The sequence below is a fragment of the Tenrec ecaudatus genome, chromosome 4 (assembly GCF_050624435.1).
Source record: "Tenrec ecaudatus isolate mTenEca1 chromosome 4, mTenEca1.hap1, whole genome shotgun sequence".
NCBI lineage: Eukaryota > Metazoa > Chordata > Mammalia > Afrosoricida > Tenrecidae > Tenrec > Tenrec ecaudatus.
In genome coordinates this window covers 201,053,418-201,077,042 of record NC_134533.1, presented here as the reverse complement: position 1 = coordinate 201,077,042, position 23,625 = coordinate 201,053,418, and the positions used below count along the sequence as shown (strand labels likewise).

The following is a 23,625-nucleotide window of genomic DNA, read 5'->3' as shown; positions in this document are numbered from 1 at the left end:
TTGGTTAGTTGAAAAGTGGGGGGCATGAGATGGACTGCTGAGCCTCAAGAATGAGAAAGCATATTTTAAAATTAGCTTGCAAACTTTATGTGATATCAATTTGTCCTATAACCCAGGTTATAAGGAAGCATTAAAGAGTCTGAAGCCAGGAAATAATAGGAGCATGTTTAAGTTCAGAAGTAGAGACTCTTTAGTAGGTGGATTGCTTACTCTCTCTGGGCTGTCTTATTTCGTATCTGTCCCAATCACTCCCTTCATGTCACTAAGTGTTTTTATTTCTTTATAAAAGAAAATCCCAGCTATCTTATAATTTTGCTATTAACATTTAATGTATGTATCAAAATTTTGACTTCAAAACTTTTCATTGGAATACCATTATCACTCACGAAGATCGGCAATTGCGTTATAAAATATTCAGTAGTAGTTAATAGCTGGATTGTTCAATTTAGAATTTTTTAATTCTTTATGGATTCCTATGTGGGGATTTATTTCCTCTTACTTGGAATTGGTTTTGTTTATGCTTTGAAGATAGTAGAGATTTAATTGTGCCTTTATTAGAAGGAGAGAAGTGAGGAGGGAAAGAATAAAAAGCTAGTTCATGAGATAGGAGGACTCGCTGGTTAGGGAGGCGATTAAGAGCATTGTTGTATAAATGCTGCCCTTGCGATGGAAATTAGTAACCATTTCATATATTCTCTGTAGTTTTCTCTAGTCTAGCACTTTCTTCCAAATAAAAAATAAAGGCTGGGGCTTATAAGTAAGGAAGAAGGTGGTAATGATGGGTTGAGATACAGTTAAATTGGGGTAGAAAAAGAGTGTGGTTGAAGGCTATTTTATCCGTAACGTAAGAGCTTATATGTAGAAATGAAAGTGGGACAGCAAGGGGAGGGGATATGGGTAACAGCTTTTGTGGAGAATAAGAAAGCAATCTGTGTAGAGACCCATGGTTTTATAGGCACCTTGTACAATAAATATAAATGGAGTATGGTGGGAGAGAGAGGGAACTACTGAAAACACTGGTACTTCCTGCACCGCTAGGCTGCAATCAGCTTAACCTGTGTCGTGGCTTCAAGGTGGTGTCCTCACTTAGACCTACTTCGGGAAACATTCTGCAGAATTTCTCATTAAAGCAAAACAAACAAATGTGGGCTTTTACAAGAGTTCAAAGAAAAGCTGTTTTACGATGAACCAAAAAGAAACCAACCTTCACTTAAGTCTGCTAGAGACCTCCTTCAGTGCTTTAGTTCATTTCAAGTCTGGAGAGGTTGGTGTTTTCCCTGTGTAATATGGAGAAGAAAGACAATGTAATATTAGTTGCATCTGAGCATAATATTTTGTAATAATTTCAACTTTATAAAAAACTATAAGAAGCAGTCAAGAACTTCTGTATTCTTCCAGATTCACTAATCAGTAATATTTTGTCATACCTACCTAGCCTCTCACTCTCTATAGGAGGCATATGGATATGCACATATTATTTCCCCCATCACTTATTTCATCTTGGTGGTGGTAATATAAGATGTTCTCATGTTTTTTACAATACTAACAATAATTAAAAATATCATATTCAGATATGTCCCACTGCCTTCTTCCTAATTAAAGAAACCCCCTTCACAACAATTTCTTATATACATTCACATCCTTTAGACACCTATGTGATACAGTTTAGCCCCTAGTTAGTGAGATGTAAAAGATATATTTCTTCATTTCTCACATGGCTGGGTTTCTATAAAAACCTAAACTAATATTTAAAACAATAACAATAAATTTGCGTATTTATCTATTAGTAAATAAAACAAAGCCTAGTACAGCCTGAACATGCCCTGGACTTTCTGACTCTGTGGGACTCCAGAAGAGTGACAGTGACAGGGAGCCTGCAATATAGTGCATAGAGGCATCGATGTAGATTCTTATACTTTTGGAGCTATTTGAGAGCATAGAGACCAAATTCTACAACAGAGGTATGTAAAATATTGCTACAGAATCATAGGAATTTTTATTGAATGAAACTATCCAAATGTGAAGCTATTGTTTCTCAACATCTCTTCACCTAGATATATACACTTCTAAAAGCAATGCTTCCCTCGCTAATCCTTTTCTCAAGAATTCTGGGCTCATTGATTTCACCAGGGCTGTTCAATATGTCGATCGCGATCTACTAGTCAATCGCAAATGTAGTATGGGTATATTGATCGCATGTCATTAAAAAAATAGACTTAAGCCTATCATCAATCCCGGCCCTTAATTGATATACAGCGCAGCCAATCAGATGTGACCTTATGCACAAACAACTGCGCTAAGTTCAGCAAAACTGACAAGCTAAGTTATCGCCAAGTTTTAGACCTTGATTTTTTTTCTCATAAACGTAAGAAAGGGTATTAAAATAAGTGGGGGTGCAGGACCAAGTAAGAAGACAAAAACGTATCACTTTGATATGGAACGCAAGATTTTGACACTACAAGCCGACATTCAGCTGAAGTCTAGAGCGCACAAACAGTTCTGGAACTTACTCACAGAGGGAAAGCGCCCAAACATGAGAAAATGTGCTACCTTCTTGACTGCATTATTTGGCTCTACTTATTTATGTGAGTCAGCCTTTTCCCACATAAAGATCATATGTCCAAGTGCCGTTCTCCCATGACTGATGATCATTTGGAAATGTGCTTGAGGCTGGCTGTCAGCAGCTACTGCCCGGACTATGCATCCCTGGCTCATTCTATTCAGGGCAAGTCATCAGAGTAAACTCAGGTAGTGACAAAAAAATGTACATAGCTAATTGTGTTGTGTTGTGCAATATGGACTCATGCGGTTATGCAAGGTACATAAATATACATTGTACATAGCATTCTCAGTGCATTTATGAATAAATGTAACAAGAAAATAAATACATGTTTTGCATCTTTGTAATTGGTAGATCATTTTAACTTGATCATTTCACAAGTAGCTTGCATGCTGAAAAAGTGTGAGCACTCCTGATTTACACCATTGCCAAAACAGGAGGGACTGAATCCTGTCCCTTGGGAAGGAATGTTCTTTCTTAAGTGTTAGCAATGAAAAGAAGTCTGAAGGGACAAGATCAGGACTTAAGGCGGATGGGGTAAGATGTTTCAACAAAATCCTGCGGGAGAGCCCTGCTGCTCGGGGAAAAGGAGCACAGCATTGTCGTGATGGAGACTATTCCTCGGCACGACTGTCCTGGCCTTCTACCTCACCAATCCAGGTTTCAGTGTTTTGAAACTTGTTCCTCATCAGCCTGTGTGATTACTTTGGGTCTTGATAAAATCCAACAAGATGACCCTTTGGGGTCCCGACATGATGTTCTACATTGAGATTAACTGGTCCAACAGATCCCCTCAGAAACCACCCTCTTGATTGGACCTTTGTTTTTTTATCATTTTATTGGGAGCTCTTACAACTCTTACATTGATCCATATATCCATTGTGTCAAGCATATTTATTCATATGTTGCCATCATCCTTTTCAAAACATTTTCTTTCTACTTGAGTTCTTGGTATAAGCTCCTCATTTTTCCCCTCCCTCCCCCACCCTCACGAACCCTTGATAAATTATATATTATTATTATTTACATATTTTACACCATCCGCTGTCTTCCATCACCCATGCTTCTGTTGTTCATTGCCCTGGGTTGGGGGCTTATACATCAATCATTGTGATCGGTTCCCCCATTTTCCTCCCACCTTTCCGTACCCTCATGGTAGTGCTACGCCCATTATTGTTCCTGAGGAGTTTATCTGTCCTGGATTCCCTGTGTTGGGAGCTCTTACCTGTACCAGTGTCCATGCTTTGGTCTAGCTGGATTTGTAAGGTAGAACTGGGGTTATGATAGTGTGTTTGCGTGCGCGTGTGTGTGTCGGGGGGGCATTAAAGAACTAAAGGAATGTTGTATGTTTTATCGGTGCTGTACTGTATCCTGGCTGGCTCGTCCCTACCTTGCGACCCTTCTGTGAAGGGACGTCTAATTGTCTACAATGATCTTTGGGTCTCTACTTTTGCCTCCCCCTCCCCCCGGTTGTTACACTGATATGATTGGTCTTCTGATGCCTGTTACCTGATCCTGTCAACACCTGTGATCATATAGGCTGGTGTGCTTCTTCCATGTGGGTTTTGTTGCTTCTTGGCTAGATGGTCACTCACTCATTTATCTTCAAACCTTTAAGACCCAAGATGCTGTATCTTTTGATAGCTGGCCACCATCAGCTTTCATCACTACATTTGCTTATGCACCTGCTTTCTCTTCAGCGATTGTGTCCAGAAGGTGGGAATCACAGAATACCAGGTTATTAGAACAGTGTTCTTGCATTGAGAGAATACTTGAGTAGAGGCCCAAATTACTGGACCTTTTTTTAAGGCATTCTAACAAGACTAAGAAAGAACTTGCTTTCTGCTCCTGTAAAAATGTACAGCCTCGGAAACCCATGTGGTGGCAGTTATACCTTTATCTTAGCAAGTCTCTATGAATTGATAATCAACTTGATGGCAGTGGGATTTGATTTTGTTTTTATGTATGAATTGGAAGCCTAGTAGCAATATCTTTCTTATTTAACATTGTAGTAATAACTGTTTCATTATGCAGATGAAAAATTAAGGTTTAAAGAAATAAAATGAGTTAAGCAAGGACTGTCTAAGGAGCTAGGACTAGAACCTGCTTCACGCCATAGTCTCTTTCTGCTTCTTTATCTTTTGACTTGACTCTCCAGATGAATAGCAGTACCTGTCCTCTAGAGCAGTGGTTCTCCACCTTCTTCATGCCACAACCCTTTCGTACAGTTCTTCATGTGGTGGTGACCCCCACCATAAATTATTTTCATTGCTAATTCATCACTGCAATTTTACTACTGTTATGAATCAGGCGACCCCTGTGAAAGGGTTGTTGGACCCCCAATGTGGTCGCAACCCACAGGTTGAGAACCACTGCTCTAGAACATAGCTTCTCAAACTTATTTGTCCTACTGCCGCCTCCAGGAAAGAGAAAAAAAATTACTCAGCAAACCCCCTCCCCCTGCAATTAAAAACTTTCTGTACAGAAACCCATAACCCAGGATGAAGTGGAGTTATTTGCCTTTGCAGCCACTCTGGGTTATTGCAGTGCCCCCACAAAGAGGCAGCACCTCCCACTCAGGGAGCACTGCGCTGCAGGGGGAAATGTCTCTCAACTGCTGTTAGTCAGCAGCACTCAAGTTTTCTGGTGTGGGGATCATTTTGTATGCTTAAAATTGAGAAACATTTTGGGAAATGAGTATGTTTATCCTCTTACAGTGATTATACAAATATTAAATTGTATGCCTTTAAATCTTGTTGGCTTATTTATTATCTGTCAATTGCACTGTTCAATGAAGCTGTCGAAGGAATTGTTGAGGACTTCAGAGAGCTTTTGTTCATGTGGGTTATTTCTATCCATATTATTAAATGAGAATGAAAAACTAAACATTTTATTTTAAAATGGTAATAAATTCATTATATATTAGCATAAATACAATTTAATGAGCAAGATTTTCAAATGCAAGATTTAGTAAGGATTTGTTTTTATTAAATAATTTTATTGGAGGCTCTTACAGCTCTTATAACAATCCATACATCAATTATATCAAATACATTTATACATATGTTGCCATCATCAAAACATTTTCTTTCAGGATTTTTGATATTTGTAAATTTGCTAGTATCTAGTTTAATAGAAGACAATTGTTTTTTCTTATGTCTTCATGTTCAGTTTGTTGTATATGTTGTTTGGGTAGGAATATATGAAGAAAATTAAATGTTCTTGAATAAATTTGTAGATAAAAATAATATTTTGATTGTTTTTAATCTATTATAATTGGTTATTCTTTTATATGAGATCAAATTTGACAAATAGTTGTTCAAAGGTTTTTGAAATGTAGGCTCTAAAACCCAGTGAACTTTGTATAGTGTATTGTGTTAGAATCCATTTATCTTTTTAAAATTTGGGATAAATTTCATCGGAATTAAGCTCTTTGTGATAGATGATGGATAGTTAACCTTGGTGGTATAGTTAAAACCCACCAGCAGCTCCACAGGAGAAAGATGAGGCTCTCTGATCCTAGAAAGATGTACAGCTTCAAGAAACCCTAGGGGGCCGTCCTGTAGAGTTTATAGAAATCAAAATCAACTCAGTGCCCGAGGGTTGATATATCGATATGCTACTTAATTAACTGGTGCTTTTAATATTTAGCCACTTGCCTTTTCTGTTAAATACTGTCTATTTCACCAGAATAGAAACTGGCCTTTGTCTTTTCCCATTCAACTTTTTAAAAGGAAACAAAAGTATCCAAGAATAACTGATGGTGGGTGTAATGGCTGTTTCCATTTCATTATGTAAATTGCTTCTTGTTTTGAAGGATGTTTTTCATCCATTTACTGAAGCGGACTGTTTGAGTAGATTGCAATTGTGCCATAAATAAATAAATAAATCTGAAAGCTCTTGTTCCTGCAGGAGAGTTTGCCTGCTTTCGCTGTGGTTTTCAGAAGGAAATCTAGGTCAGCAGCATTAAGTGAGTATGTGGGAGAGCCTCTGTCATGTAGGCTCATTAATAACACTGATGCCAGAGGCTGGCTGGCTGTTCTGAATGTCTCTCTTAGAGAAGCTGCTCTTCACTGGGCTGTAGAACCGATGGGGAAGTAGATAACCACTGCCCTCCACATCCTAAGGCCCAAGTTGCATGTTCCTTCTCCGCATGTGTCACAGGAGTTAATCCTCTTCACTGATGAAACATTATAGTGCTTGCTGAATTACAAAAAGGATAATGCAATAAAAAATAGACAAAGGTAGGGAGGGGGAAAATGAGCAGCTGATATTAAGGACTCAAGTGGAAGGCATATGTTTTGAAAATGATCATGGCAGCAAATGTACATATGCGCTTGACACAATGGATGGATGTATGGATTGTGATAAGAATTGTATGAGCACCCAATAAAATGATTTAAAATAATAGACAAAGGGCTGCATTGACATTTCTCCCAAGAAGATATACAAATGGCTAATAAGCACATGATTATGTGCTCGGCATCATTAGGAAGATGGGAATCAAGATGACAGCCACTCAGATGGCTGTTAGAGAAGCTGAACTAACCAGTGTTGGCACAGTTGGGAAGAAATTGGAATGTTGTCCTATTGCTGGGGGGAATGTAAAATGGTGCAGCCACTTTGGGAAATAGTTTGGCAATTCCTCAAAAACTTTAACAGAGTTACCTCCAGCAATTCCACTCTTAGATATGTACCCCAAAGAACTGCAAGCAAGGACTCACACAGTGTCCATCTTAGTGTTAGTCACAACAGACAAATGGTGGGGGGGGGGGCAGCTGTCTACCAAGAGATAAATGAATAGGTAAACATATAAAGAAGTATTACTTACCTATAATTAGTAATGAAGTTCTAATACATGCTACAAAATGGCTGAACCTTAAAAGCATGTTAAGTGACATGTCATGTTGTCCTACTCATGTGAGCTGTCTAGGCCAGGCAGAAGTTCATTAATGACTCCCAGGGTCTGGGAGGTGAGAGGAATGAGTGATAATGGATACTGAGTTTTTATTTGGGATGGTGAAAAGTTATGGCAAATAGATGGTGAGTAGTGGTTGCATAATATTGTGAAACTAATGTCATTAAATTGTACATTTAAAAGTAAATGGACGACGATGGTACCAAAGGCGAAAAAGCCAAAGCAAAGGCTTTAAAAGCCTAGAAGGCCGTGCTGAAAGGCGTCCACAGCCACAAAAAAGGAAGATTCGCATGTCACTCACCTTCTGGCGACCCAAGTCCTTGAGACTAAGAAGGCAGCCCAAATACCCTTGGAAGAGTGCCCCCAGGAGAAATAAACTGGACCATTATGCCATCATCAAGTTCTCCTTGACCACAGAGTCTGCCATGAAGAAGATCGAAGATAACAACACACTTGTGTTCGTTGTAGATGTCAAAGCCAACAAACCCAGATCAAACAGGCTGTGAAGATACTCTATGACATTGACGCAGCCAAGGTCAACACCTTGACCAGGCCTGACGGTGAGAAGAAGGCATATGTTTGACTGGCTCCTGACTATGACGCTTTAGATGTTGCCAACAAAATTGGAATCATCTAAAGTGAGCCCAGCTGGCTAATGCTAAATATACACTTTTTCAATATATAAAAGAAATAAATAAAGTAAATGGAAAGTTTTATATATGATGATTTCACCACAATAAAAGGAGAGGAGAAAAAAACATAGTTTGAAAAAAATGCCAAATAGTAAGAAAAATGACAGACTCACCAAGCTTCTTTTAGAAACAGCAATCTAACAATATTGTTTGGATTCTTTGGGCATTTCTTATACTTTTCATACTAAATGCACATCATTTTTCAGGATATTTTATATAAATATATTTATTGATTCTGTTAAGAATAATGACCTTGTGGCCATTTTGATAGCAATTTGTTTATTTTTTTAAAGTTTTTGTAACTTGTTTATTGAATGCTGTTTTGTACCACCTATTGAACTAGGTATTAGGAAATAAAGTATTTAAAACTTAAAAATAATAACCATAAACCCTAGTCTTTTATGAAGAAATGCATTCATGAATTAGAAAAACAAGACTAAAAAAAAAAAGACTGTGTTTTTTAATAATGACTATAGAATGCTTAGAATACATGGGAATACACAGGGAACAAATTAACTTAGAAATAAGTCAAAAAAGAAAAGGAAAATGAGCACTAAAGTTCCTAGAGAGGCTCTGTGCAAACCGTGAGAGACTCTGTAGAGTTCACTTTGTGATGGATGGGGGTTAGTGCAGGCTCATTTCAGACATTGGATCTCATGAGCTGAGGCAAAGAGGCAGAGTGGAAGGAACATGGGCGTCAGCCGGGGCCGCCTGGGAACCTGCCTGCCCAGGCTGACACAGGTACTGTTCTGGATGAATGAGGAAGAATCTAGCATGAGTACTCATTGTTCTGTGAAAAGTATGTTTCTGGCTATTACCCTAACAAATTGTCTTTACTAACTTTGAAATAGGAGATTCAACTTTTATAAACAGGAAGTGATTGAAAGCTTACTCTTTATATGAAATGTATAATTATTAATAGAATATTGTTTATAAATACAAATTCTACAACTGAATAAGTATTCTTAGAGATCATTACTAAGACCATGAAAAATAAAAGCTGTCCCAAATTCACCCAGCCATCCTGTGTCAGAACAGGGACAAGGATGAAAATCTCTCTTCTGGTACTTGCTTACTGGGTCTGTTTGTCTTTTTGACTCTTTCTCTGTCCTCCCTTTCTTCTTGTTGTTAAACTCTGCTATGATTATATTAAATGTATACTAACAATTATAAAAGGAAATAAAATAAAATCCTCCGGACGGCAGCTGAAGGGCAAGTTTTGAGACTACAATATGGCTGCGTGAGTTACACCTTGATTCCTAGCTTCAACCTCAGGATCAGAAAAAGCTTTGTTTCTTTTTATGTTTTGTTTTTCTATGTTTTTAGCAAAGTTTTCTTAAAGAAATCCATCATAGGGTTGTGTTGGTATACTTGTGTTTGTTTCTTAATGCTTAACACTCCTTATTTAAACAGGGGAACAATCCAGACTACTTTTGTTTCACTATATACCTTCAGCAATCCAAGCATAAACTTATTTCCATGAATACACTTCAAAGATTAAACATAAAATTCTATCAACTTAGTGTTATAATCAATATTTACTGCACATATGAAGGCTACATCATTTTTTTTGGTCAGAAACAGAAATTTATTTCTCACAGTTGTCTGGAAGGGAGGAGTCTAGGATGGCAGGCAGCTCAGCTCCACCTTATCCAGCAGGCACTTGGGTTCCTTTCATATTGTCACTTTGCCCTCTCAGAGATGAGGTCAAGCTCAGGGTCAGCTGCATCTTCCTCACTGTGAGGCACCTGAGGGCCCTCTAGAGCTTGCCTGCTTGTTGGAGAAAAGGCTGAAAGATGAATTCAGGTGCCAGTGGACGAATGATGAGGGCTGAGGGACTGGGGGTGCCCCTTTCCCCACCCCAGTCGGCCAGCCTCCCTCCTTCCGGTACCCAGGCCCAGGGAGCTGCTGAAAGTTACAAATTGCTTCCATTATTAGCTCTGAAGGCTGCATCATAAATGTGCTCATCCCAAGCCAAGACTCTCCTGTGTCGCAGGAGGTCTGAGCTCTGTGGCCTTTTGGGGCTACTTTTATGTCATTTATTGATATCATTGTTGCGTCATAATGATTTGACTAGTTTCCTTTTCTTATGTTTTTATGATTCAGTAACCAAGACTAATCAATTGATCCTACAAAATCATCTTACTGGTTTCTGTATTTCCATTTATTTTTAAAACTACTTATCCATTCCTGCCCCTCCCCCGAAAAGAACTTGTTCCAAAGGACGACATTGACCCTGCAGCTATGGGAGATGGACATATTTGATCAGAGCACACGGGAGCAGATGAAGGGGCAGGAGGAGAGAGTGGAGCACAGCCTGGCCCACCAGGCCGTGAGGATAATGTTCCTGAGTAGAGCAGCCAGTCCACAGAGAGAACAACATGGCTGGCCCTACTATGAGACATGATGCCCCTCAGTGACTAAGGGCGATACAGGGGACAGAACCGGAGACACAGTGTGGGAATTGCACCTGACCTGATCCCACCACACCGAGGCAATGCACTGGGGGAGTGCAGCGGAACAGCAAGGGAATGGAGTGGCAAGGTCCCCAGGGAATGCTGAAAGTGGACTTTGGGGCCAGGGCGTGGTGCCCCAACAGACTGGACTGGAAAACGCTCCTAAGGGCCAGCAAAGATCCCTGAACTAACTACAAGCTTTTCTCTTGCGAACTGTTTTGTTCTGTTCTTTTTCAGTGGTTTGTTTTGGTTGTTTTGTTGTCTGGTTATATACTGTTGCTTTGTGTTCCTCTGTCTAGTTTTCGTGCATGTTAGTGACTCCACAGGTCTGTCTGAATAGGACAGGCTGGATGAACTATCTGGAGGAAAAACAACGGGACCGACAGTTCCGGGGGGACTTGGGGTGGGGGGTAGGGGGGGGTAAGGAAGTGGTGTTAACAAACCCAGGGACAAGGGAAAAACATGGGACCCCAAAGGGTAGAGAAGGGGGAGTGGCAGGCCTGGTGGGAAATGATCAAGGGTAAGGTTGCTTAGAGAAGAGGTATACTCTAGCCCAGGTGGCAATGAAGCATGGTAGTAGGGCAGGAGGAAGGTCAAGGGAGATGGAGGAAAGAGCTAGAAGTCAAAGGGCATTCATGGAGGTCTAGACAACGACATGTACATGCAAATATATATAGGAGGTTGGGGAAATAGATCTTTGTGTCTATATTTATAGGTCAAGTATTAAGGTGGCAGAAGGACCTTGGGCCTCTACTCAAACACTCCCTCTATGCATGAATACCTTCTTTTATTAAATTGGAACTCTATGATGCTCACTCTCCCGACACAACAGCTGGAGCCAACATGGGCGAACAAGTAAATGTGGTGAAGAAAGCTGATGGTGCCCGGCTATCAAAAGAGATAGTGACTGGGGTCTTAAAGGCTTGAAGATAAACAAGCGGCCATCTAGCTCAGAAGCAACAAAGTCCACATGGAAGAACACACCAGCCTGTGTGATCGAGTGGTCCCAAAGGGATCAGTTACCAGGCATCAAAGAACAAAAAATCATATCATTGACTGCACACCTCCATGATAGGATCGCTGAAGACAAATGGGTGCATAAGCGAATGTGGTGAAGAAAGCTGATGGTGCCCGGCTATCAAAAGAGATAGTGTCTGGGGTCTTAAAGGCTTGAAGGTGAACAAGCGGCCATCTAGCTCAGAAGCAAATAAGCCCACATGGAAGAAGCACACCGGCCAGTGCGATCACGAGGTGCCCAAGGGACCAGATATAAGGCATCATGCAAAAAAAAAAAAAAAAAGATATAAGTGTGTGTATTTATGTGTATTTATGTGTATATGTATATATGTATGTGTATATATATTATATTAAATGAAGGGGGAAGTGCAGAGTGGAGACCCAAGGCCCAAGTGACAGCCAATGGAGATCCCCTCACAGAGGGGCTTAGGAGAGGAGATGGGTTAATTAGGGTGTGAGGTAGTATCGATGAAGAACACAGCTTTCCCCCAGATCCTGGATGCTTCCTCCCCCCAACTACCATGATCCGAATTCTACCTTGCAGGGTTGGATAGGACAGAGGCTGTACACGGGTACATAGGAGGGTTGGAGATACAGGGAATCCAGGGTGGATGATACCTCCAGGACCAAGGGCGTGAGGGACGATGCTGGGAGAGTGGAGGGTGAGTGGGTTGGAAAGGGGGAACTGATTACAAGGAGCCACATGTGACCTCTTCCCTGGGAGAGGGACAGCAGAGAAGGGGGGAAGGGAGACCCCGAATAGGGCAAGATATGACAAAATAACGAGGTATAAATTACCAAGGGCATATGAGGGAGGGGGGAAAAGGGAGGGAGGGGGGGAAAAAAAGGAGGACCTGATGCAAGGGGCTTAGGTGAAGAGCAAATGCCTTGAGAGTGATTGGGACAGGGAGTGTATGGGTGTGCTTTGTACAATTGATGTATGTATATGTATGGATTGTGGTAAGAGTTGTTGGAGTCCCTAATAAAATGTAAACAAAAAACTACTTATCCATGTTTTCACTATATTTTTCTCCCCTTTTGTGATCCTTCCCAAGGACAATGTGGTTTGTTTTGTGATTAATTGTAAATTGTATGGTTTAAGCAAATGACCAAATAATTCCATCTTTCTGTAACTCTTGAGGATCTATATGTAAGGTATATGTTACGAGACTTTTAAGAACTAACACTGTGTTTTTGACACAGTTGGGTAAATAGTGCATATTATAGGTAACAGTGGGCTCAAGCGTAGGAACCATTATGAGGATGACACAGGACAGGCAGTTTTTCGTTCTTTTGTTGCCCTGAGTCCGGAACTAACCTGATGTCACCTAACAACAACAACAACCATGGGCAATAGTGAACAGGGACGCATAGGGGACTAACTTGGGGGTAGGGTGGGGGGGTAGACAGTTTTCAGAAACCCATATAATACATGCAGTATTTGCATGAAAATATAAAGATGAGTAAGTCATAGCTCTCAGTCTCCAAGTCACACTCAAAATTAAGTGGTAGCACCGGGATTAGAACCTTTACCTCCTAATTTACAGTCTTGTCTTCTTTCTGTAACATCTGTCTTTCTGGTTTTAAGTGTTTGTTTTATGGGTTTGTTTGTTTTTTGCTGTCCTGTGAGTATCCGTTCAGACAGTTTGAACCAAAACATTTCTTTCTTAGTATTTAGAGAGATGGGAAGCTTTTAGAGTAATGCCTAACTTACCATGTAAACCTCTCATATCATTTTCCCTCTTCCGCTTTTCTGGCCTCTTTTCTTCCTCTCTTCTGCTCTTCCCTTACTCCTTTTACATCCATTGTCCTACCTTCAAACTCTCCAACAACCTCTAGCTGACTCTCAAAGTCATAGAGACTCAAGGTCAATCCACTGGGCACTTGCAGATCCTTGGGGGTCAAGATCCAAAATGCTTATCTATCAAATTTCTCCAAAGAGATTTTGGGTCTCCTCAAGTCACGGTGTACTCTTTGCATGATCACAAGGGTCACTGGGAGGGGCAGAGGTGGTGCCCTATAAAAGATGCCGGCCGAGTCCATTGTATTTGGCCTTTGACCTTCCAGTTTCTCTGGGACTGCCTTCTATGAAGAACTAAGTGTGCTGCAGCCAAACTGCTGTGCTTTTCATTCTCCTGCTTCTTGCCTACGACCTTAATTTTTATTTTGCTCTGCTGAATGACCTCCCAGCTCTGTCTCACAGTTCCTCTTAGTTTACACTTTCAAGGTCCAATTACATTTTAATCTTCCATGGATTTCTAGTTCATCCCGGGACCATATCTTCTGAACATTCTTTAACTTCTGTAGCAGCACTTAGTGTTTGTGGTGTTGTAGACACATATCCTGCATAATCCATAATTGTAAGATTAGCAGTAATGAATGCTGCTCATAGGTTTCCACCCTTGCTCACTTATGCTCTATCAGCATGGCAGTTACTTGATTAACAAAGCCCACAAGGTTTAAACTTGCACGCACTACCTTTGAGTCTATGCTATTGCCTGTGCATAGCGGCCCTATAGGACAGGGTTAGAACTGCCCTGTGAGTTGCCAAGACAGTAACTGTGTACAGGAATAGAAAGCTCCATTTTTCTCCTGTGGGTTGGCTGGTGGTTTCGAACTGCTGACCTTTGGATCACAGCCTAATGTGTAACCACTATGCCATCGGGGCTCCTTAACAGGTTTATCAACCATTTCAGATCCAAAGGGTATTTACCTAGCGTCAAAGTTCAGAGGGTTAGGAAAGAAGCAGGAGCGGAAACAAAACACCAGAAGAAAGTAATTCTACTTTTGGTATACTGGGGGGATTGTAATGTATGAGTTGAATCAAAATGTGTATGAATTGTTGAATGTAGAACTATGATCTCAGTAAACCTTCACCCAATTCACAATAACATGTTTTAAAAAAAAAAATTAGGCTTGCAGAAATTTGCATCACTTACTAGCCTGATACTGCACTAGGCTTCTTTCTCTTTTTTTTAATAAATCATTTTATTGGGGCTCATACAACTCTTATCACAATCCATACATAAAGCACCTTATATTTTCGTTGCCCTCATCATTCTCAAAATTCGCCTTCCATTTGGGTTCCTGGAGTCAGCTCGTTTTCCTTTTTTGCCTCCCCCTCCTTTCCTGTTCCCTTCTCCCTCATGAACCCTTAATAATTTATAAATTATTATTTTATCTTATCTTACACTGCCTGGCGTCTCCCTTCACTCACTTTCCTGTTGCCCATCCCCCAGAGAGGAGGTTATATGTAGATCCCCGATCGGTTCCCCCTTTCTACAACCCCTTCCCTCCCTGTGTCGCCACTCTCACCGCTGGTCCTGAGGGGTTCATCCGTCCTAGATTCCCTGTGTTTCCAGATCCCTACTGCACCGCTGTGCATCCTCTGGTCTAACCAGGTCCACAAGGTAGGAGTGGGACCATGATAGTTGGGGCGGGGGGTTTGGGGGGAGGAGCACTTGTTTCTTACTGCCCAAGCACAGTGTCATGGTGATGCTGGTGTCTCTAAGCTCTATGAGAGCAGGGCTTTTCACTGTTTTGCTTGTTGTATCACCATTTCCTGGAATAGTGTGTGGCTCATTTTATGGGCTTAAATGTATAAACGAATGATTTAGTTAAGCTTGAACTAAGTGATTCTTTAGACTAAGGTTCCACTAGAGGGAAAAAGAAGCTGAGAGTCAACCAAAGGTATGAATTAATTAGGGCAGGTGGGTGGGCGGGCACAGTGTCACTGTTTTGTTTGTTTGTTTCCATCGTGTCAGAAAACTACAAGCAACAATAATACTGCTTTAAAAATTAATCAATAAAAATTTTTTTAAACTGATACTGCTTAAATGAAGCAGCCCTATTGATCAGTTTACAATAACATAAAGGAGCTCATCGATGTTTCTTGTCTTTCTATTCTTTTATTGTTGTTTTTACTCCCTGTGAACAGGCCAGATGTTATCCACTGGAAATATACAGTCGATGTGAAAGAAAATAGGAAACTATTGAGAAAGTGAAACTTTGGCTGGGAAAAAGTGGAGCAAAGAGCTCCAATCTCTATTTTTTCATTATTTCACAGCTCGTGATACCGTTAATTCAGAGCTGTTTAATCACTAGTGGGCTTTTTCTTGCTGTCTGTCTTGCCTCTCTCCTGAGAATTCTACCCAGTGCCTGACTCTATTGTTTCAGTCAGCCTTGAGATTTCTTGTCCTGAACTGTGCCTAAAAATAAAAATGCAACTCATCAAATTGGCTCTGTGTGTCAGCTGAAGCAGTGATGAATACATCCGCGGTATCGGAGAAAATTAAACTCCAGAATCTAATTTGGGCGCATTTAGCTCTAGGGAACTTAAGCATCTGCCATTCAAAGTGAGGTCCCTAAAATCTAAAGGCAGGACCAAAAAGAGAAAAGGAGAAAACAAAGAACAAAACAAAAGATGCAGGGGGTGGGGGGTCCTGTTTAGGAGGCAGGGCAAGTAAGGTCTAAAGGCCCCTAGTTGTCAATTTACAGGAACACATTGCAGGATGTTTAAGTCCTCTCTGCATCTTCTGTCCTCTCCTTGTACTGTATCGGGGGCTTATTTACGGTTGTACTTTGCATGTGCTGAGGGTTGACTGGGGGAATGGCCATGTGAAGAGCTTCTCTGTACCTGCTGGTAAACGAGTATGGAAAGACAATTCTAATAAGCCATTCTCATCCTAAAAAAGCGCTTGTGACAAATGCTGGTTAAAATTGTGGCAAATACTGGGGGTGGAAAAATCAGTCTCTTCTGAAGAAGAGTGAGATGCTTCCTTTTCTTAAAACTTAAAATAGAAAAAAGCATAAACAAGCCTCCGATTGTGTAGTTGTGTGTAGAGCAATGTCCATGACCTCAGGAGAAACTTTCCTAAAGGCTCCTGTTGACACTTAAAATGGTTGCTCTCTCGTCAGGTAAAGGTTTTTTGAGGTCAGGTGTTTTACTTTTTCTTTTCTTTTTTTTCCCCAGGTGTTTTTCATATGTAAGGGCAGTTTGGGCTGTAAAATGCTAATTCAAATATATTCTTGCAGGCATGAGAAATAACTTGGAAATCCACAGATTTTCTTATACTTACATTTCTGGAAGTAGGGGGAGGAGCCTCAGACTGCTTCTAAGATTGTCTCAGGCTATTGTTCCAGAAACAATGCCCCAAGGAATGCAAAATCTGGGACAAATTACTTTGTTTCATTCTCTTCCATTTCCCCAAACCATTTCATGCAGGTGAAGTCAGACTTAGGGTATTCTTATGAAACATGAGCATAGGTGGCCACCTTGAAGGGAAGATTTGCCCATGGAGGCTTGCCTGCTACGTAAGCTCGTAATGGGGAGAGGGACAAACCTGCCACTTAACTTTACATTTTGCCTTGAGCTTACTGGTAAGGTGTATTAGCCCTGGGTGGTTTTGTAAGTACCCAGAAACTGAGCCTTCCCCTCTTCCAGGCATGTCTTCAGATAGCTGACTGTTTTTTCAGCAGCAGACCAGAAAGGAAGTTTAGACTTTGTAAACTGCTTAGAACTTCTTTCCTGCCTCATTTCTCTAGGCCCCTCCAACTTAAAGTTCATAACCCTAACAAAGAAGTCTGAAATCAACAGGGTCCCACAATTTTGTAAGACAGCCCAACTGAGATTGATGCACCATAACAGTTACCTATTTGGGGCGCGAGTGGTTTTTAGGATGTGTGTAGAGCTGGTCAACTAGCTGGTCACCTGTACCGTAATCCAGTTGTAAAGCATGTTTATCACTTTAGAAGTTCATGGGATCCATTTACGTACAGCTAGTCCCCATTTCTACCCACCATGTCAGTCAACCACTTAGGTATTATCTGTTCCTACTGTCGTTGGTTTTTTTCTTAGAAGTTTCATATAAATTGAATCATACATTATGTCATTTTTTTGCTTCATTTCTTTCATGTAGCATAATGTCTGAGAATCATTCGGATTCTAGTATGTATCAATAATTGTTCCCCTTTACTGTAATGTGCAACTGTTGTATATACCATGTTGTATTCATTTCCTGGTTTATAGACACTGGATTATTTCCCATTTTAGTTAAGAATAATACATAGTGAACATTAACATAGTAATTCTTTGGACATGTGTTTTCATTTCACTTGGAAAGATACATGGTAAATCTGTGTGACAGATTAAGAAACTTAATCTGTGTGACAGATTAAGAAACTTAATCTGTGTGACAGTTTAAGAAACTGTAAAATTCAGAAGTAAACCCTAAATTAAGGTCAAATGGTTTTTGAAAGGATGCCAAGGCTATTCACTGGAAAAAGGTAGTCTTTTTAATAATAGGTGCTGAGGTGCCGGGATAGCTATATGCAGGAGAGTAACATTGGATCTCTACCTAATAGTATATAAAACTGGATCATGCATCTTTATGTAAGAGGCAAAACTCTAAAGTTCTTAGAAGCAAATCTAGTTGTGAATCTTTGTAACCTTGGATTAGGGAATAGTGTCTTACATATGACACTAAAAGTAACAAAACAAAAATAGAGAGATTAGATTTCATTAAAATTTAAAGCATTTGTGTTACAAAGGCACCACCAAGATTGTGAATCTTACAATTCAAAAATAAAAAGAGAAATGAGCCGATTAAAAACAGTAAAGAATTTAAATAGACATTTCTCCAAAGAAGTCTTATAAATGACTGCTAGGTATAAGATGCTCAATATCATTAGCCATTAAGAGAAACACTAATCAAAACCATAACAAGATATCACTTCATGTCCCATCCAGGATGATTAAAATAAACCAGGACCAATGTTTTAACAGGTGTTGGGATGATGTGGACAAATTGGAACCCTTACACCTTACTGGTGGTATTGTAGAGTACAGCCATTTTGAGAAACCATTTGGCAAGTCCACAAAAATGTTAGGCACAGAGCTTCCATATGACCCAGCACCTTCACTCCTAGGCTTAGATCTAAGAAAATGAAAACATGACCAGCAGGATTATTCATAATAGTGAAAAATTGGAAATAGCATGTGTCTAGTAACTATTTCATTAGTCTGTGTGTCTTACAACTTTACAACCCTATGTTGACTACTGTCCTTTTAGAGTACATTTTAAAGCCTTGAAGTATGAGCCCTGCTGCTTTGTTTTTGTTCAAGATGGTTTTGACTGTTTGGAGCCCCTTACGGTTCATAGCCTTGAAGATTTGGGAAGATATCTTTAATCCTAATAACCTTGATGCTGTTTTGAAAAAGGAATGATTGTATATATTGTACTAGATACAATAGTCTGTAGAAACTCATCTCTAGTGGTGAAAAACAGGAAGCTTACAAGTTTTGTTTCATGTTTCCATTTTAAGTGTTTCCTACTGAATTCCTTGGAGAGAAAATCGCCTACCAGGACCATATGAACAGCCAAAACTGGCCAGAAGACACCGACTTCTGCTACCAACCCGAGCAAGTGATGAATCCTACGCAGACTGGTAGGTACAGTCTTGAATATGACCCACGATGTGATGTGTGACGGAAACACGGAAAAGTCACAACAGCCACTCGGGTAAAGCTTAAACCCAAGTGTAGCTCAGCGAGCATGTCTGGCCCTTCCTTTTCTCCATTTGTTCTCACATCTCAGGCATTTCATACTCTCGACTTCCTTCTCCTTGGAACCTTGTTTTAGATAAATTATCTGAAACTGTGTACACTGCAGGCGTAGTGATTAATAGTACCTTAGAACTTTAGTTCTATGAGAAGGAACTGTTACAGGAATAATAACACCAGAGACTGGTGTCTCTTTTGTTCCAGGCACTTGTTACCTGTGTTTCTTTCCTGTCTGTACCACATATCTTATTCTCCTTGTTTGACAGAAACTGAAAACTAAGACTTATACCCAAGGCTATTTAGAGTTTATATATTCCAGAGCTGGAATTGGAATTTAGATAGCACTTTATTCCAGATCTTAATTTTTATTTCCTGCCACCTATCAAGGAATGGAATACACACTGTAATCTCAGGAATTAATAACCAAGTATAAATCTGGTAGACATATAAAAAATAGGAAGACTCAACTGTACCACTAAATATTAAACATAATCCTATCATATGATTCAGTTATTCTTCTCCTAAGTATTTTAAGAGAGAAGTGCAAACACGTCTGCACACAAAGATTTGGTGCTTGATTCGATGAACCCCAAACTGGTACAGCACAAATGCTAGTCATCTGGTGAATGGGTAAGGAAAGAGTGGTGTGACCCTACAGTAGAATGCTGCTGCTAGGTGCTGCCAGGTTGGTTCCAACTCCCAGCAAACTTCTGTACCACAGACTGGAACTCCTCCTGGGTCTGTGCCATCCTCACACTCAGTACCCTCGAGCCCATTGTGGAATATGACTTAGCAAAAATAGACATAACCACATGCATAACTTTTAAAATCATGTTGTGTGAGAGCATCCAGCCATCACACGCGCGCGCACACACACACACACACACACACACACACACGGTGTAGATGCTCAGGTTTCTATAAAAACCAAACTCATAGGTGGAGACAAAAAGAATGCCTGTGGCTGCCTAGAAAGCACTCACTACCAGCTGCTCTGGTAGCAGCACATTGGAAGGATCTGTGTGGAATGGAGAGCTGTGCGGAGCAGAGCCCTAGATCACAAAAGAGACTGAGCTTACTGGCCTGCTAGAGACTGGTGGAATCCCCAAGCTGTAACCCTTAGTCCCCCTCCAGGTCTGGGATGGAGCTCACCACTGTGGTAAAATAATCAGAAGAGCAGCATTTACCCAAGGAATGAGTGTTAGGAAAGGAGGAAGAGTGGAGGCAAGAAACCCAGGAGCAGATGGGATAGATAATATATATGGTCCTTTAAGGCTATTGAAATGGATGAATTGAAACAAAATATGTGTAACTTACTGAGTGTAAAACTGATGATCTGCTCTGTAAATCTTCATCTCTCACTGCCATCGAGTGGACTCTGGTGACTCAGTAGGACCTGGCAAAGCTGCCCTTGTGGGTTTTCAAAACTAACTATTTACACAATAAATAAAGTCGATAAATACTATTGTAGATAGACAGTGGTCTTTCTCCTACAGAGCTGCTTGTGGTTTCAAACTGCTGACCTTGCCGTTAGCAGCCCAATTCATAACGACTGCACCACCAAGACTTCTAAACCTTCACCAAAATCACAATATAAAGGTTTTTTTTCAGTGTGTGTTTTTTGTAAGACCATTTTATTGGGAGCTCTTACAGTTCTTACAACAATCCATACATCAATTGTATCAAGCATTTGTGCATATGTTGCCATTATTATTTTCTAAATATTTATTTTCTATTTGAGCCCTTGGTATCAGCTCTTCTCTCTCCTCCCCCCCTCGTGACCCCTTGATAAATGATAAATTGTTATTTTCATATCTTATTCCCAATTCTATTTCCCTTCACCCCCATTTCTATTGTTCATCCCTCTGGTGGCCGTGGGGGGGGGGGTGTTATGCAGTTTCCCCTTCCTCCCAAACTCTCTCCACCTTCCCCCTTCACTCCTGATATCACTACTCCCATTTCTTTTCCTGAGTGGTTTGTCTGACCTGGATTCCATGTCTCATGAGCTCTTCTCTGTACCTGTGCACATGCCCCAGTCTAGCCCACAGTGAAAGGCAGGACTGAGGTCATGATAGTGGGGGTGAGGAAGCCTCAAGGAACCAGAGGAATATTGAGTGTTTCATTGGTACTATACTGCCCCCTGGTTGACTCGTCCCTTTCTTGTGACTCTTCTGTGAGGGAATGTCCCATTGTCTACAGATGGGTTTTGGGTCTCTTCTTCTCCAACTCCCCTCATTCTCAACAACATTGTTTGTTTGTTTGTTTGTTCCTTTGGGGTCTTCTGATGCCTGTTACCCGATTCCATCCCTCATGATTACACAGGCTGGCCTGCTTCTTCCATTCGGGCCTCTTTCTTCTCTGCTAGATGGCCACTTGTTTAACTTCAAGCCATTAAAACCCCAGGCACTATATATTTTGATAGCTGGGCATCATCAACTTTCTTCACCACATTTGCTTGTGCCACACCCATTTTGTCTTGGGCGATCGTGTTGGGAGGGTGAGCATCACAGAAAGCCAGGTTGTTAGGACAGCGTATTCTTGCGTTGAGGCGGGGCATAAGCAGAGGCCTAAAGTCTATCCACTACCTCAATGTATTGCCATATAAATATATGTACATATGCCAGTACCTCTATTTTTATGAATTAATGTATCATATGTAAACACGTATGTTTATACCTCTATCCATAGCTTTGCTTCCTAGATCTTTCCAATTTCCTTTTGTCTTCCTGCCCTACCATCATGCTCGTCCTTCTTTTGCCTCTTAGTAATTCCTCTCAACTAGATAGCTGTTGCTCCAACACCCTCCTCGTTGTTGATTTTAATTCCCTTGTTGTTCCCCTGTCTATGGTGTTTGCTCACGGCTCCCTCCCCCTGCCTCCTTTCCCCAAGTGTCCTCAGAACTGTTAGTTCTGTTGCTTTCTCCTCAAGCCTGCTTCCCATGCCTATCTTATATAGATAGGCAAACCAACAATAATGGAGACCAAACAAAAAGAAAACAAAAGATTGAATCAAAAGAGAAAAAAATAATAATAACTAACCAAAAAGGCATACATAATTCTGTGTCTTTCTGCCGACCTTTATGACTTACCTCCCCACTAGTCCTGGTTGGTTCCAGAAACTGCCCCTCCTAGCCTGAAGTCTATTTGGGGGGGCTCCTCGGGGGCTGTTGGCAGCCCTACAGTCCTCGCTGTATCTTAGCAGCTCCCTGTAGGGACATCATCCTCGGGGCTTGCTGTACCAATATGGGGTCTAGACCCTCACTCTCTTTTTCCTTCTTGGTTTGCTTCTGTGTGGATGTGGCATGCCGGCCCCACTCCCCAACCTGTCGGTTTAGTGTTGTCTTCTGTAGCACATACTTCTATGGAGGTGTCGGTTTGGCTCTGAATGGGGAGGTCTTGTAGCCCGCTCTGTTTATGAGGTGCTCTGTGGGGTTACGTTGGTGCGCCATGGTGGGCTCTGCTGACCTTGCTGTTAACAGCCCAATTCGTAACCATTGCACCACCAAGACTCCTAAACCTTCATTTAATCACAATTAAAAAGTTAAAAAAACAAAAGAATTCCTGGGTCTGGAGGCAAGGGGAGAAATTAATTGAATGAGTAAGAGAGAGATTGAGAGAGAGAGAGAGAGAGAGAGTGTGTGTGTGTGTGTGTGTGTGTATGTGTGTGTCCCTGAGTGTGTCCCTGAGTGGGCATGAATGAATGTTCTTAGAAGGGATGAAGCAAATTTTCTGTATTCTTGATTGTAGTTGTGTTTTCCTTTGTGTATACAACTGTCAGAATTCAAACTGCCCACTTTGAATAGATGCAGTTTGTTGATGTTAACTGATGTTACCATAAGTCAATAAGAGGGAAGAAGAGCAGAGGTGCTCTTCAGTTGTCACCCACTCTTTATAGGGCGTAGTAGGTTTGAGGAAGGGGGTATGAGGAATTCCTCAAAGGAATGGCATCACTAACACTAAGTCAGAGTTAGCCAGGTTACAAGGAGAAGTAGTTTGTCTCCCCTTAAATATATATGGCCCTTTTCTTGCTCTCTGAACTTAATGAAATGTACATAGTTGGTTTCCCATGACCTGTCATGCATGTGAAGCTTCCAAAACCTATTTGACTTACTGCCCCCTTTTCAAAAAAAAAAACTATTCAGCACCAACCCCCGCAGCAATTAAAATTTTTTTTCTACAAGGGGGTACCCCCAAAATAGGATCCCCAAAAAACTCTATTTTAAAAATTTTTTTACAAAACCTTATGACCTTCAAATTACGCTTCATTACAATTAATACATTTGTCAACTCTGTAATTCCATTCTTGGAAATATTTTTCAAACTCATCTGTTTGGATGGCTGATAGCACTTCCATCGTTTAAGTCGCACAAAGTCAGGTGAGAAAGTGCGTGGGGCAAGAGAGGCATGCTGATTTTTGCCAAA

General features: G+C 40.7%; 1 protein-coding gene across 5 annotated transcripts in view; it reads left to right on the top strand.

The window, feature by feature from the left end:
- The window catches only part of MAP4 (microtubule associated protein 4), a 204,927-nt gene that overhangs the window by 126,719 nt on the left and 54,583 nt on the right, over positions 1 to 23,625 (top strand). For all 5 annotated transcript variants that reach the window (XM_075547267.1, XM_075547269.1, XM_075547270.1 and 2 more), the window contains one exon: positions 18,967 to 19,089. In XM_075547267.1, coding sequence (XP_075403382.1) covers positions 18,967 to 19,089 — 123 coding nt within the window. The remainder of the gene's footprint in view (positions 1 to 18,966; positions 19,090 to 23,625) is intronic.